Source organism: Ranitomeya variabilis, chromosome 3 (assembly GCF_051348905.1).
Source record: "Ranitomeya variabilis isolate aRanVar5 chromosome 3, aRanVar5.hap1, whole genome shotgun sequence".
NCBI classification, from domain to species: domain Eukaryota; kingdom Metazoa; phylum Chordata; class Amphibia; order Anura; family Dendrobatidae; genus Ranitomeya; species Ranitomeya variabilis.
In genome coordinates this window covers 169590982-169604632 of record NC_135234.1, presented here as the reverse complement: position 1 = coordinate 169604632, position 13651 = coordinate 169590982, and the positions used below count along the sequence as shown (strand labels likewise).

Sequence of the window (13651 nt, the reverse complement as noted above, 5' to 3'; positions counted from 1 at the left end):
GAGGTGCTGTCTTGCCCTGCGGCCAGTGTATTATCGGAACGTGTCTTTAGTGCTGCAGGTGGTGTACTAACTGACCGTCGCATGCGACTATCCTCCGATAACGTTGACCGGCTTACTTTCCTGAAAATGAACAAGGCCTGGATCTCGCAGGAATTTGCCACTCCTCCTCCTGATTAAATAATTAGGTCACTGTATACGTTATCCAGGTCTCCTGTTGTGTTCATCTTTCTACCACCTGAACTTAAATTCCTGGGCTCCAACACCGCCAGTTGAGGCTCAGAAGTGCCGTCTGCACAGTCAAAACATACGACCCAGTGTTATTGGGTTTCAGTAACGTCAGCTGATCCCCAGCTGTGTAGCCGGCAATGTGTCATGCGACCGCCACGCTGACACAACAACTGAAATGTAAGGGAATCTGTCCCCCCCCCCCCCCAAGGCGTTTGTTACTGAAAGAGCCACCTTGTGCAGCAGTGATGCTGCACAAGGAAAAGGTAGCTATTTTGGTTTAGCTCCTTGCACACGCAGAACTTAACACTTATAAAATGTGTCCACTGATACCGTAAAACCGTCCCGGAGGTGGGACTTTCCTTCGTAATATGACGCAGTACAGCCGTCATTCCTCCCCCCCCCGGCGCCGCGCCCCGGCTCCTCAGCGTTGTTTGATTCCGTCCCGGAGCCTGCGCTGTTATGTTATCCCGTGGCCAGGCACACTTAGCGCTGCCCGTCTTCTGGCATCATTTGGTGTCAGGATGGCTGCGCCTGTGCGGCCGCGCTGGCCGAGAGCCCGCCTCGCAGTGTCTTCTGATTTAATCCCACTGGGGGCCTGGGATCCATGGACATGCGCAGTGCATATCTGAACCTCCACCTCTCACTCATCTCCCTATGGCTTCTTCAGACTGTTCGGTGTCAGCTGGCCCCTAATAGCATGCCACGGCCGTGACACCGCACAGTCTTAAGAAGCCGTAGGGAGGGGAGTGAGAGGCGAGGATATGCACTGCGCATGGCCATGGATCCCAGGCCCCCAGTGGGATAAAATCAGAAGACACTGCGAGGCGGACTCTCGGCCAGCGCGGCCGCACAGGCGCAGCCAGCCTGACACCAAATGATGTCAGAAGATGGGCAGCGCTAAGTGTGCCTGGCCAAGGGATAACATAACAGCGCAGGCTCCGGGACGGAATCAAACTACGCTGAGGAGCCGGGGCGCGGCGCCGGGGGGGGTAGGAATGACGGCTGTGCTGCGGCATATTACGAAGGAAAGTCCCACCTCCGGGACGGTTTCACGGTTTCAGGGGACACATTTTATAAGTGTTTAGTTCTGTGTTTGCAAGGAGCATGATGAAAAGAGCCACCTTTTCCTTTTGCATCTTTTGTGCTGCACAAGCTGGCTCTTTCAGCTACAAACGCCTTGGGGGGGGGTTAAAGGTTCCCTTTCGACTTTCTCAGGCTTCGGCCTACATTGTGTTCCTCTGCTTTTCCACCTGTCCCTGGGCTCCAACACCGCCAGTTGCCGTCCAGAAGTGCTGTACGCACAGTCAACAGTCCCTCCTCTGTTATTGGGGTTCAGTAACGTCAGCTGTTCCCCAGCTGTGTGTGTGGCAATCCCTCCTACCTCCTCCTCCTCCACCTGTCCCTGGGCTCCAACACCGCCAGTTGCCATCCAGAAGTGCTGTACGCACAGTCAACAGTCCCTCCTCTGTTATTGGGGTTCAGTAACGTCAGCTGTTCCCCTGCTGTGTGTGTGGCAATCCCTCCTACCTCCTCCTACCTCCTCCTCCTCCACCTGTCCCTGGGCTCCAACACCGCCAGTTGCCGTCCAGAAGTGCTGTACGCACAGTCAACAGTCCCTCCTCTGTTATTGGGGTTCAGTAACGTCAGCTGTTCCCCAGCTGTGTGTGTGGCAATCCCTCCTACCTCCTCCTACCTCCTCCTCCTCCACCTGTCCCTGGGCTCCAACACCGCCAGTTGCCGTCCAGAAGTGCTGTACGCACAGTCAACAGTCCCTCCTCTGTTATTGGGGTTCAGTAACGTCAGCTGTTCCCCTGCTGTGTGTGTGGCAATCCCTCCTACCTCCTCCTCCTCCACCTGTCCCTGGGCTCCAACACCGCCAGTTGCCGTCCAGAAGTGCTGTACGCACAGTCAACAGTCCCTCCTCTGTTATTGGGGTTCAGTAACGTCAGCTGTTCCCCAGCTGTGTGTGTGGCAATCCCTCCTACCTCCTCCTACCTCCTCCTCCTCCACCTGTCCCTGGGCTCCAACACCGCCAGTTGCCGTCCAGAAGTGCTGTACGCACAGTCAACAGTCCCTCCTCTGTTATTGGGGTTCAGTAACGTCAGCTGTTCCCCAGCTGTGTGTGTGGCAATCCCTCCTACCTCCTCCACCTGTCCCTGGGCTCCAACACCGCCAGTTGCCGTCCAGAAGTGCTGTACGCACAGTCAACAGTCCCTCCTCTGTTATTGGGGTTCAGTAACGTCAGCTGTTCCCCTGCTGTGTGTGTGGCAATCCCTCCTACCTCCTCCTACCTCCTCCTCCTCCACCTGTCCCTGGGCTCCAACACCGCCAGTTGCCGTCCAGAAGTGCTGTACGCACAGTCAACAGTCCCTCCTCTGTTATTGGGGTTCAGTAACGTCAGCTGTTCCCCTGCTGTGTGTGTGGCAATCCCTCCTACCTCCTCCTACCTCCTCCTCCTCCACCTGTCCCTGGGCTCCAACACCGCCAGTTGCCGTCCAGAAGTGCTGTACGCACAGTCAACAGTCCCTCCTCTGTTATTGGGGTTCAGTAACGTCAGCTGTTCCCCAGCTGTGTGTGTGGCAATCCCTCCTACCTCCTCCTACCTCCTCCTCCTCCACCTGTCCCTGGGCTCCAACACCGCCAGTTGCCATCCAGAAGTGCTGTACGCACAGTCAACAGTCCCTCCTCTGTTATTGGGGTTCAGTAACGTCAGCTGTTCCCCTGCTGTGTGTGTGGCAATCCCTCCTACCTCCTCCTACCTCCTCCTCCTCCACCTGTCCCTGGGCTCCAACACCGCCAGTTGCCGTCCAGAAGTGCTGTACGCACAGTCAACAGTCCCTCCTCTGTTATTGGGGTTCAGTAACGTCAGCTGTTCCCCAGCTGTGTGTGTGGCAATCCCTCCTACCTCCTCCTACCTCCTCCTCCTCCACCTGTCCCTGGGCTCCAACACCGCTAGTTGCCGTCCAGAAGTGCTGTCCGCACAGAGCCAAACACCTCGCCAATGTGTTAGTGGGGTTCAGCACCGCCAGCTGTTCTCCTGCTGTGCAGCCGGCAACGTGTACTGCGACCGCCACGCAGGCACAACAAGTTAAATTTAAGGGAACCTGTCCCCCCCCTCCCCAGGCGTTTGTTACTGAAGGAGCCACCTTGTGCAGCAGTAATGATGCAAAGGGAAAAAGTGCCTCTTTTCGTGGTGCTCCTTGCACATGCTGATCCTAACACTTATGAAAAGTGTCCCCTCCTACCGTGATACCGTCCGGTTGGTGGAACTTTCCTTTGTGATGTGACGCAGCACAGCTGTCATTCTTACCCCCTTGGCGCCGTGCGCCGCCTCCTCAGCGTTGTTTGAATCAGTCCCGGAGCCTGCGCTCTTAGGTTAGCCCTTGGCCATGCACACATTTTGCGCTGCCCGTCTTCTGACATCATTTGGTGTCAGGCTGGCTGCGCCTGTGCGGCCGCGCTGGCCGAGAGCCCGCCTCGTACTGTCTTCTGATTTAATCCCACTGGGGGCCTGAGATCCGTGGCCATGCGCAGTGCATATCTGAACCTCCACCTCTCACTCATCTCCCTACGGCTTCTTCAAACTGTGTGGTGTCAGCTGGTCCCTAATAGCATGCCACGGCCGTGACACCGCACAGTCAGAAGAAGCCTTAGGGAGATGAGTGACTAACCTAAGAGCGCAGGCTCCGGGACTGATTCAAACAACGCTGAGGAGGCGGCGCACGGCGCCAAGGGGGTAAGAATGACGGCTGTGCTGCGTCACATCACAAAGGAAAGTTCCACCTACCGGACGGTATCACGGTAGGAGGGGACACTTTTTATAAGTGTTAGGTTCAGCATGTGCAAGGACCATAATTAAAAGAGCTAAGTTTACCTTTTCCAGCATTAGTGCTGTACACGATGGCTCTTTCAGCTACAAACGCCTGGGGGGGGGGGTTAAAGTTTCCCTTTCAACTTGCTCCAGTGCAGGCTTCGGCCTACACTCTGCTCCCTCTCCTCCTCCTGCTGACCCTGGGCTCTAACACCGCCAGTTGGGGCCCAGATGTGCTAGCTGCACAGAGCCAAACACCAGCCAATGTGTCAGTGGGGTTCAGCACCGCCAGCTGTTCCCCTGCTGTGCAGCCGGCAACGTGTCCTGCAACTGCCACGCAGGCACAACAGACCCAAAGCTGCCGCCAGTGCAGGCTTCGGCCTACACTCTGCTCCATCTCCTCCTCTTGCTGACCCCGGGCTCTAACACCGCCAGTTGGGGCCCGGTACTGCTAGCTGCACAGAGAAAAACACCAGCCAATGTGTCAGTGGGGTTCAGCACCGCCAGCTGTTCCCCTGCTGTGCAGCCGGCATCGTGTCCTGCAAAAGCCACGCAGACACAAGAACTGAAATTGAAGGGAACCTGTCCCCCCTCCCCCAGGCGTTTGTACGTTTTTAAGGCCACCTTGTACAGCGGTAATGCTGCATGTGTGCAAGGTGGCTCATAAACGTATTCTCCTCGCACATGTGGAACTGAAAACACGTCTGAAATGTGTCCTCTGTGTGACCATTTAACCGTCCGGGGGGTGTGACTTTCCTTTGTAATGACACGCTGCAACCCCCTTGGTAGCACTGCCCGTCTTCTGGCATCATTGTTTGGCTGCCTGCGCCTCTGCGGCCGCCCTGACCCACACAACGCCCCTCGGTGTCTTATTTCTTGGGACTGCGAGGGTGTGATTGATGGGCATGAGCAGTGCATCACTTCGCCTGTCCCTCATCTCCTTCCGCCTTCTTCAGACTGTGCGGCTTCATGGCCGTGGCATGCGATAAGGGATCAGCTGACGCCGCACAGTCTGCAGCGGGTGTAAGGACCCGAGTGCGAGAGGCGAACATATGTGCTGCGCCAGGCCATGAATCACAGCCCCGCAGTGTTTTAACAATGTTAAGACACCGCGGGGCTGGGATTCATGGTCATCGCGAACCGCAGCGGCCGACATTAAATGAGGTCAGAAGATGGGCAGCGCTTAACAGCGCTAGGCCAGGGGATAACACGACAGCGCAGACTCCTGTACAGCAAATAACAACGCTCAGGAGGCTGCACCCAGCACCAAGGTGGGATTCTTGACATCTGTGCTGCGTCTCATTACAAAGGGAACTCGCGCCTCCAACACAGTTTGACTGTATAAAGGGCTAAATGTTATACGTGTTTCATTCAGCGTGTGCAAGGAGCAAAATTAAAAGAGCAACCTTTGACTTGTGCAGCACTACTGCTGCATAAGCTGTGGCTCTTCTACTTTGTAACCCCTGAGGGGGGGTTAAAGGTTACCTTTGAAATTGGTTCAAGTAGGCTTCGGCCTACACTCTGCTCCCCCTGCAGAGCCCGGGCTCCAACACCGCCAGTTGGGGCCCGGTACTGCTAGCTGCACAGAGCCAAACACCAGCCAATGTGTCAGTGGGGTTCAGCACCGCCAGCTGTTCCCCTGCTGTGCAGCCGGCAACGTGTCCTGCAACTGCCACGCAGGCACAACAGACCCAAAGCTGCCGCCAGTGCAGGCTTCGGCCTACACTCTGCTCCATCTCCTCCTCCTGCTGACCCCGGGCTCTAACACCGCCAGTTGGGGCCCGGTACTGCTAGCTGCACAGAGAAAAACACCAGCCAATGTGTCAGTGGGGTTCAGCACCGCCAGCTGTTCCCCTGCTGTGCAGCCGGCATCGTGTCCTGCAAAAGCCACGCAGACACTTGCTCTTGTACCTTCTGCTCCCCATCCTGGTTCCAGTACCGTCAGCTGGTTCCGGGCAGAGCCTTTGGCTTAGGTGCCTCCCTCTGGGTATCCGAGTTCCACCAACGTCAGGTGGTCCTTGGTAGTGCTTTCAGGCACGGGTACCTCCTGCTTAGTAACCGGGTTCCAGTAACGTCAGCTGGTCTTCGGTAGTTCCATTGGCTCTTGGACCTTCGGCCACCCATCCGGGTTCCAGCACCGTCAGCTGGTTCTCGGCAGTGTCTTTTGCTCTTGTACCTTCTGCTCCCCATCCTGGTTCCAGTACCGTCAGCTGGTTCCGGGCAGAGCCTTTGGCTTAGGTGCCTCCCTCTGGGTATCCGAGTTCCACCAACGTCAGGTGGTCCTTGGTAGTGCTTTCAGGCACGGGTACCTCCTGCTTAGTAACCGGGTTCCAGTAACGTCAGCTGGTCCTCGGTAGTTCCATTGGCTCTTGGACCTTCGGGTAGCCATCCGAGTTCCAGTTCCATCAGCTGGTTCTCGGCATTTTCTCAGCCTTCTTGTACCTTCTGCTACATTTCCAAGTTCAAGAGACTAAACACGATGACCCGGAAGACCACCCCTAAGATGACGACGACACCAGAGACGACAACCACCGTGATGACGACGACCCTGGAGACGATGACCCTGAAGACCACCCCGATGACGACGACCCCGGAGACGACGACCCTGAAGACCACCCCGATGACGACGACGACCCTGGAGACGACGACGACCTGGAAGACCGAGAAGCAGAAGAACAAGAGGCTGCAGAACAAAGAGCAGAAGAACATTAAGCATAACACTAAATATCAGAGCAAAAAATATTATCTAAATTATAAGCAGAAGAAGACTAAGCAGTGTATGGGGGTGAGTCCGTTCCTCCTCGTGGTGCCCCTGGATAAAGCCTGATGCTGCAGGCCAAACTGAACGCGGACAAATGTAACTCTTTTGTGACAGGCAGAACGGAAGGTGTAATCTTCAAACTTTTATAGATAACAACTACGGGAATGCCTGTCACAAATAAGAATATGATGAAGAAGTAGAATATGATGAAGATAATAGTAAAATAAAAAGAATATGAACAATGTAACCAAAAAAATAATAGGTAGAAGATGAAGAAGAAGATGAATAAGGTGAAGAAGTTGATGTCAAAGAAGCTGATGATGAGGATAATGAAGAAGAAAGTGTGGGAGAAGTAAAAAAGAAGGTGAAGGGCGTGGAAGTAGTGAAACATCAATATCTGACAAAATAAAAAAAAAATTAACAGTCAAAATCTTTCTACCGCCGAACGTCATAAAAAAAAACAAAATCCTGCTATTCTATTACATTGGGCTAAACCTCTGTGCCTTTAATGTCTCCGCCACGTCCCCCAATACATCCTACATTATTCTTAGTTGTTTTCCTTCATGTAGAATGAACCTACAAGTTTATAAAGGGTTTATTTTAATTCCGATATTTTCGTCCCATTGACTTGCATTGGGATCGGGTATCGGTATCGGATTAGATCCGATATTTTGACGGTATCGGCCGATACTTTCCGATACCGATACTTTCCGATATCGGAAAGTATCGCTCAACACTAACCATGAGTGGAAAAAAAGTTTTGGTGTTATCATTCATATTCTCTGAAAAAAGGCCAAGAAAGCAAAAATTCTGCCATGGTATGTAAACTTTTGAGCACAACTGTACATTGTAATTTTTTACATTTTACGACTATGTACACACGTTCAGGAGTGTCTGCAGAATTTTCCTGAACAAAACCGGACTTTTTCTGCAGGAAATCCGCTCGCATTTTAATTGCTTTTTTCGTGTTTTTTCCGGAGCTTCCCAATGCAATAATATAGCAGCAAAAACGCGAAAAATCCTTAAAATTAATGAACATGCTGCGTCTTTTACTGCGATGCGTTTTTTTTCCTGGAAAAAAGCGCAGCATGTGCACAAAAACTGAAGAATGCATTGAAATGATGGGATGCTTAATGTAAGCATTTTTTAGCGTTTTTTTTCCACAGAAAACGGCTGAAAAAACGTGAAAAAAAACGTGAAAAATCCTGAACTTGTGCACATAGCCTAAAAGTTGCAAAAAGGAAAATGGGCTGATGCAAAAGTTTGGGCATCCTTGGAGATTTGTGTGCTCAGATAACTTTGAACAAGGTTTCAGTCCTTAATTAGCCTGTTAGGGTATGTGTCCACGTTCAGGATTGCATCAGGATTTGGTCAGGATTTTCCATCAGTATTTGTAAGCCAAAACCAGCAGTGGGTGATAAATGCTTAAGTGGTGCATATGTTTCTATTATACTTTTCCTCTAATTGTTCCACTCCTGGTTTTGGCTTACAAATACTGATGCAAAATCCTGACCAAATCCTGATGCAATCCTGAACATGGACACATACCCTTAGGGTATGTGTCCACGTTCAGGATTGCATCAGGATTTGGTCAGGATTTTCCATCAGTATTTGTAAGCCAAAACCAGGAGTGGGTGATAAATGCAGAAGTGGAGCATATGTTTCTATTATACTTTTCCTCTATTTGTTCCACTCCTGGTTTTGGCTTACAAATACTGATGAAAAATCCTGACGAAATCCTGATGCAATCCTGAACGTGGACACATACCCTTAGGGTTTTGACTTTTTCACTATCATCGTTAAGAAAGGCCAGGTGATGAAATTTTCTCAGCTTTTAAAAAACCGAGCCTCATTTAACCTTGTGCGAAAAAACAGCAGCCATGGGTTCTTCTAAGCAGCTGCCTAGCAGTCTGAAAATGAAAATGGTGGAGGCCCACAAAGCAGGAGAAGACTAAAAGAAAATAGCAAAGCATTTTCAAGTTGCCTTTTCCTCAGTTCAAAATGTAATTAAGAAAGGCACTTAGCAGGAACAGTGGAGGTCAAGATAAGGTCTGGAAGACCAAGCAAAATTTCAGTGAGAGCTGTTTGTAGGATTGCAAGAGAGACAAATCAGAACCCCCGCTTGACTGTAAAGGACATTCAGGAAGATTTAGCAGACTCTGGAGTTCTGGTACATTGTTCTACTGTTCAGAGATACCTGCAAAAATATAGCCTTCAATATGGCCTTCATGGAAGAGTCATCAGAAGAAATCCTTCCCTGCTTCCTCACCATAAAATTCAGTGTCAGAATTATGCAAAAGAACATCTAAATAAGCTACAAAAAGCATTTACAAGCTGTGATACTTGCAAAAGGGGGTGCTACTAGATATTAACCATACAGGGTGTCCATACTATTGCATCTGACCATTTTCTTTTTTGTAATTTTTAAAATGTAAAAAATGACAATATATGTATTTTTCATAACCTACAAAGGAAATGTGTCACATTTAACTTTAGGCGTTATAGAAATCATTTCATCTTCAACTTGCCTAACTGTTCACAATAACAGTAATTTTGTCCAGGGGTTCCCAAACTTTACATGCCACTGTATATATTTTCTAAATAGGGGCAGCATGCGCTTTCCTGCACATTTAGGCATTTATGTGGCTAGTACTGACATTTTGAGATGATGCTTTGAATGGGAAAGGAAGTCTCAGTTTGCATTGGTAAACCACAGTAAAACACACATATGTTTCTGAGAAAAAGCCTCCTGACGTTACATGTACTCTACACTACAACTAACCAGAGCAGACATTTATTGTTCTTGTGAAATGCTATCTATAATTGACTCATTGAGAATTTATTTAACGTCCTAAAATGAGAATAGGAAGCATATATCATTTATCCCATTCCTGTAGAACCAACATAGCCCAAGCACTGTACAAACACTATCACCATTCACATCAATCCTGGTCTCAATCTAAATTAGATATCTCAACGATACTAATACACACTAGGGGCAATATAAAGTCAATTAATCTGTATTTTATCATGTGGGAGTAATATACAAACTTCTTGAGGTTCATGTTGAGTGGACTTAAAAGAACCCAAGATACCAGTGCGGCAATGCAACAGTGACAACCACTGGGTAATTCATGAAGAAATCAAATCTTCAGAATTGTCTATGTCACCAATCCTGGCAGAAAATCTACTATATAATTGTCTAAGGGTACTTCCGTCTGTCCTTCTGTCTGTCACCGTTATTCGTTCGCTGATTGGTCTCGGCAGCTGCCTGTCATGGCTGCCGCGACCAATCAGCGACGCGCACAGTACGGAAGAACATGGCCGCTTACTCCCCGCACTCACTGCCGGCGCCCGCATACACCGCTCACACAGGGTTAATGCCGGCGGTAACGGACCGCATTACCGCTGCTATTAACCCTGTGTGTCCCCAACTTTGTACTATTGACGCTGCCTATGCGGCATCAATAGTACAAAATGTAATGTTAAAAATAATAAATAAAAAAAAAAAACCTGCTATACTCACCCTCCGCCACCTTTCTCGCTCCTCGCCACGCTCCCCGGACCGCTCCATTACAAGCGTCAGCTTGCGGTGTGGTCCCGTCCCAGGGCTGGTGTGCGGCAAGGACCTGCCGTGACGTCACGGTCATGTGACCGCGACGTCTTCATAGGTCCTGCTCCCACCAGCCCTGGCACTTGCAATGGAACTCGGCTTCAGGAAAATGGCCGCCGCGATCTCGATCTGCGCACGCGCAGCATCCAGGGGCCATTTTCCTGAAGCCGAGCACTACCATCTGCACAGGATCCCAGGAAGAGAAGAGGCAGGACGCCGAGGAGCAGCGACAAGAATGGTGAGTATGATACACTACAAGGGGCCCTCGGATCGTTAGGTGAGTATGTTTATTTTTTATTTTTTGGCCCTATACGTGCCTCGGTAATATACTACGTCACTGGGCAATATCCTACGTGGCTCTGCTGTATACTACGTGGCTGGGCAATATACTACGTGGCTGGGCAATATACTACGTGGCTGGGCAATATAATACGTGGCTGGGCAATATACTACAAGGCTGGGCAATATACTACAAAGCTGTGCAATATACTATGTGGCTCTGTGCAATATACTACGTAGCTGCGCAATATCCTACGTCGCTGTGCTGTATACTGTGTAGCTGGGCAATATACTACGTCGCTGGGCAATATACTACGTAAATGGGCAATATACTACGTGGACATGCATACTCTAGAATACCCGATGCGTTAGAATCGGGCCACCATCTAGTAGCATAATAATAGTCTACAGCACCTATACTCTTTATATGTATATAGATGGTATGTCACCTAACTTTCCCAGGAACGGATACAGGTTGTCCACTACTAGCACAACCTGTTCTTCATCTAAATGTTTGGCCCCAACAAAATAAAAAAACCTATACTCACCTCCCGTACTGGTGCCGTTCCAGTGGTGTCAGCACTCGCTGTACCGGGCTCTCGTGAGGTTGTTGTGACACATGGCCCCATTTGCCCATTCAGCGCTGGTGTCACTATCCCCGCCTTCGGACAAATCGAACATGAAGAGGAAGTCTGGGCTGCAGCTGCTCTCACTTCCCTTCATGTTCAATTCAATAGGAGGTAGGGACATGATGATGCCAGCGCTGATTGGGCGGCGGAGTCATGTGTCACAACAACAGCACAGGAGCCGCATTTCCATTTCAGATATATTATCAAACAAAGTTTTTTTTGCATCTAATGAGTTAACTTTTTAATTCCAACTGGTGTTATCATAGTTTTCACTGGGGGGTGGGCATTCTCCTTGTATGATGTTGACCAAGCATAAGCAGGCAGCAAAACTCAATGAAAAGAAGAATACGCCCCACCATTCCTCTGAGTACACTGAGAAATCTGCTCTGTGTATGAGATGTAATGATGCAGCCCTGATCTCCTGGTCTAACCTCCTGCATGAGTCAGTGTGGGGAGAGGGGTAGTACAGCTGAGTTTAGTTGTGTCACATTACTAACTATTTTATCAGTTCTTCTCCTTTCTTCTTTATCAGCTGTGCTGTACTGCTCCTACACCACACTGCCTATCTGGAGGTGAGTCACACGTCTGCTGTATTCAAGCAACTTGAATTTGCCCTGCAGTGAGGTCAAAGCTATCATTTACATCTCACACAGAAGTAAACTGCTTGTTCTGGACTATTCCTGTGTGAGATGTAATTAGACTCTGCTCTGATTTCACTGAAGAGCAATCACAAGTTAAGCTCAACAGATAGAAGTGTGACAATGATACATCAGTGGACAGGCAGTATGGGGAGGGGTAATACAGCAGAGCTGACAGTTCTACAAAAGGAGAAGAGCTAAAAGAAGGGTTTGTAACTTGACACCTCTAAGACCAGCTGTGCTGCCCCATAGGGACCTTATATGAAAGGTTTTAGTCATCTGTATGTTTTAATTATGCAGGAGGTTAGACCACGAGATCAGGATGTCTGCCATACATAACATACACTGAGAAACTTGCACTAAGTTATGATGGGAGAGTGTTCTTCTTTACTTTAGAGTGTTGCTACTTGCTTATGATTGGTCAGTTTTGTGCAGGGGAAAGTAATATATGAAAACACCCACATGTTTAATACCCACTAGGACTAAAAAAAAGTGAACTAATTAGGTGCCAAAAACTTTAATAGCTAATATCTCTGCAATGAAGATGCAAAATGTAAACAAATATATATTATATTCTGCTCTGCAGCCACTCTTACATCCTGTTTAAGAGTTGACATGAAATAGTTAGGGAAATGTTCTGTTTAATAGAGGACTGCAGTGATAAGTTTTCTTTTAAAATATGCACAAAATAAATACTCGAAAAATATGAATATCCTTCTGCTATTCATACTTTCCCAAAAAATATCATGAAGTAAGAAATTATATGCATGTATATATATATTAATTTCTCATACCAATTGTTAAATCATCAATTTCTTGATGTTCCACAAGTTCCCAGATTTCATTGCTCACAAGCAGATAGCTCTTGATATTGGTGATCTCCTGACGTAGGGCTTGCAGCATTTCCATGGTGGAGGTGTACTGTACAGACCCCTTTTTCATGTGGCATATGAATGTTTGCACGGTATTTCCAAGATAAGTTGATGAGTCTTCAGCTAGCATCTGGATTCTGTTTCCAAGATGTTTCTCGGTAGAGACAAGTCCGGTCAATGCAGCACTAACAGCAAAAAGGCTATGTCTAACCATGTCCCCAAGACCATGTGAATGCTTCCTATTCTGCCTTAAGGAGCTGCACTCTCCTTCTTCTTCAATACTGCTGACAGAGACAGAGTCCAGTTCTGGCAAAGGTGGCAGTAAAAAGCTGTCTGATGAGTTTAGCGAAGAGTCCGAGCTTGATTTTGTCAAATTGCTAACTCTTTGGTCTTCAATCCAGGAAACTCTGTGTGGAATGAGTGAATGTCTCTTTTCATGGGCTTTAAAAAGTGTTCCATCTGTATTTGTTGAGGCTTCCTCTGTGTTTTGTAATAGTTTTAATTGTTCTTTGTTGGATCTGCTTCGCATTCTTACAACAGATTTCCTATAAAACACTGAATTCTGTAAAGGTGGCTCTGAATTGTCTGGGGCTTCACCACTCTCCTCCGCTGCCTTCTCATTTATTAATATGTTTACGTCTTCTCTGATGGGTTCTTCATAGACATTTGATGGCTTTTCCGTGTCACTATCACGACGGCCATTTATATCTGTAGAATTAATATTAAAATAATATTTAGCTCTCAAGGATACTTATTTTAGTAGAGATATCCTACGAAATATTTAACAAGACGCTTACACCGTTTCGATATTCAGTCATAT

General features: G+C 48.6%; 1 protein-coding gene across 4 annotated transcripts in view; it reads right to left on the bottom strand.

The window, feature by feature from the left end:
* The window catches only part of LOC143815549 (ras and Rab interactor 3-like), a 70716-nt gene that overhangs the window by 17854 nt on the left and 39211 nt on the right, over positions 1-13651 (bottom strand). For all 4 annotated transcript variants that reach the window (XM_077294862.1, XM_077294861.1, XM_077294859.1 and 1 more), the window contains exon 3: positions 12754-13539. In XM_077294862.1, the coding sequence (XP_077150977.1) occupies positions 12754-13539 (786 nt within the window). The remainder of the gene's footprint in view (positions 1-12753; positions 13540-13651) is intronic.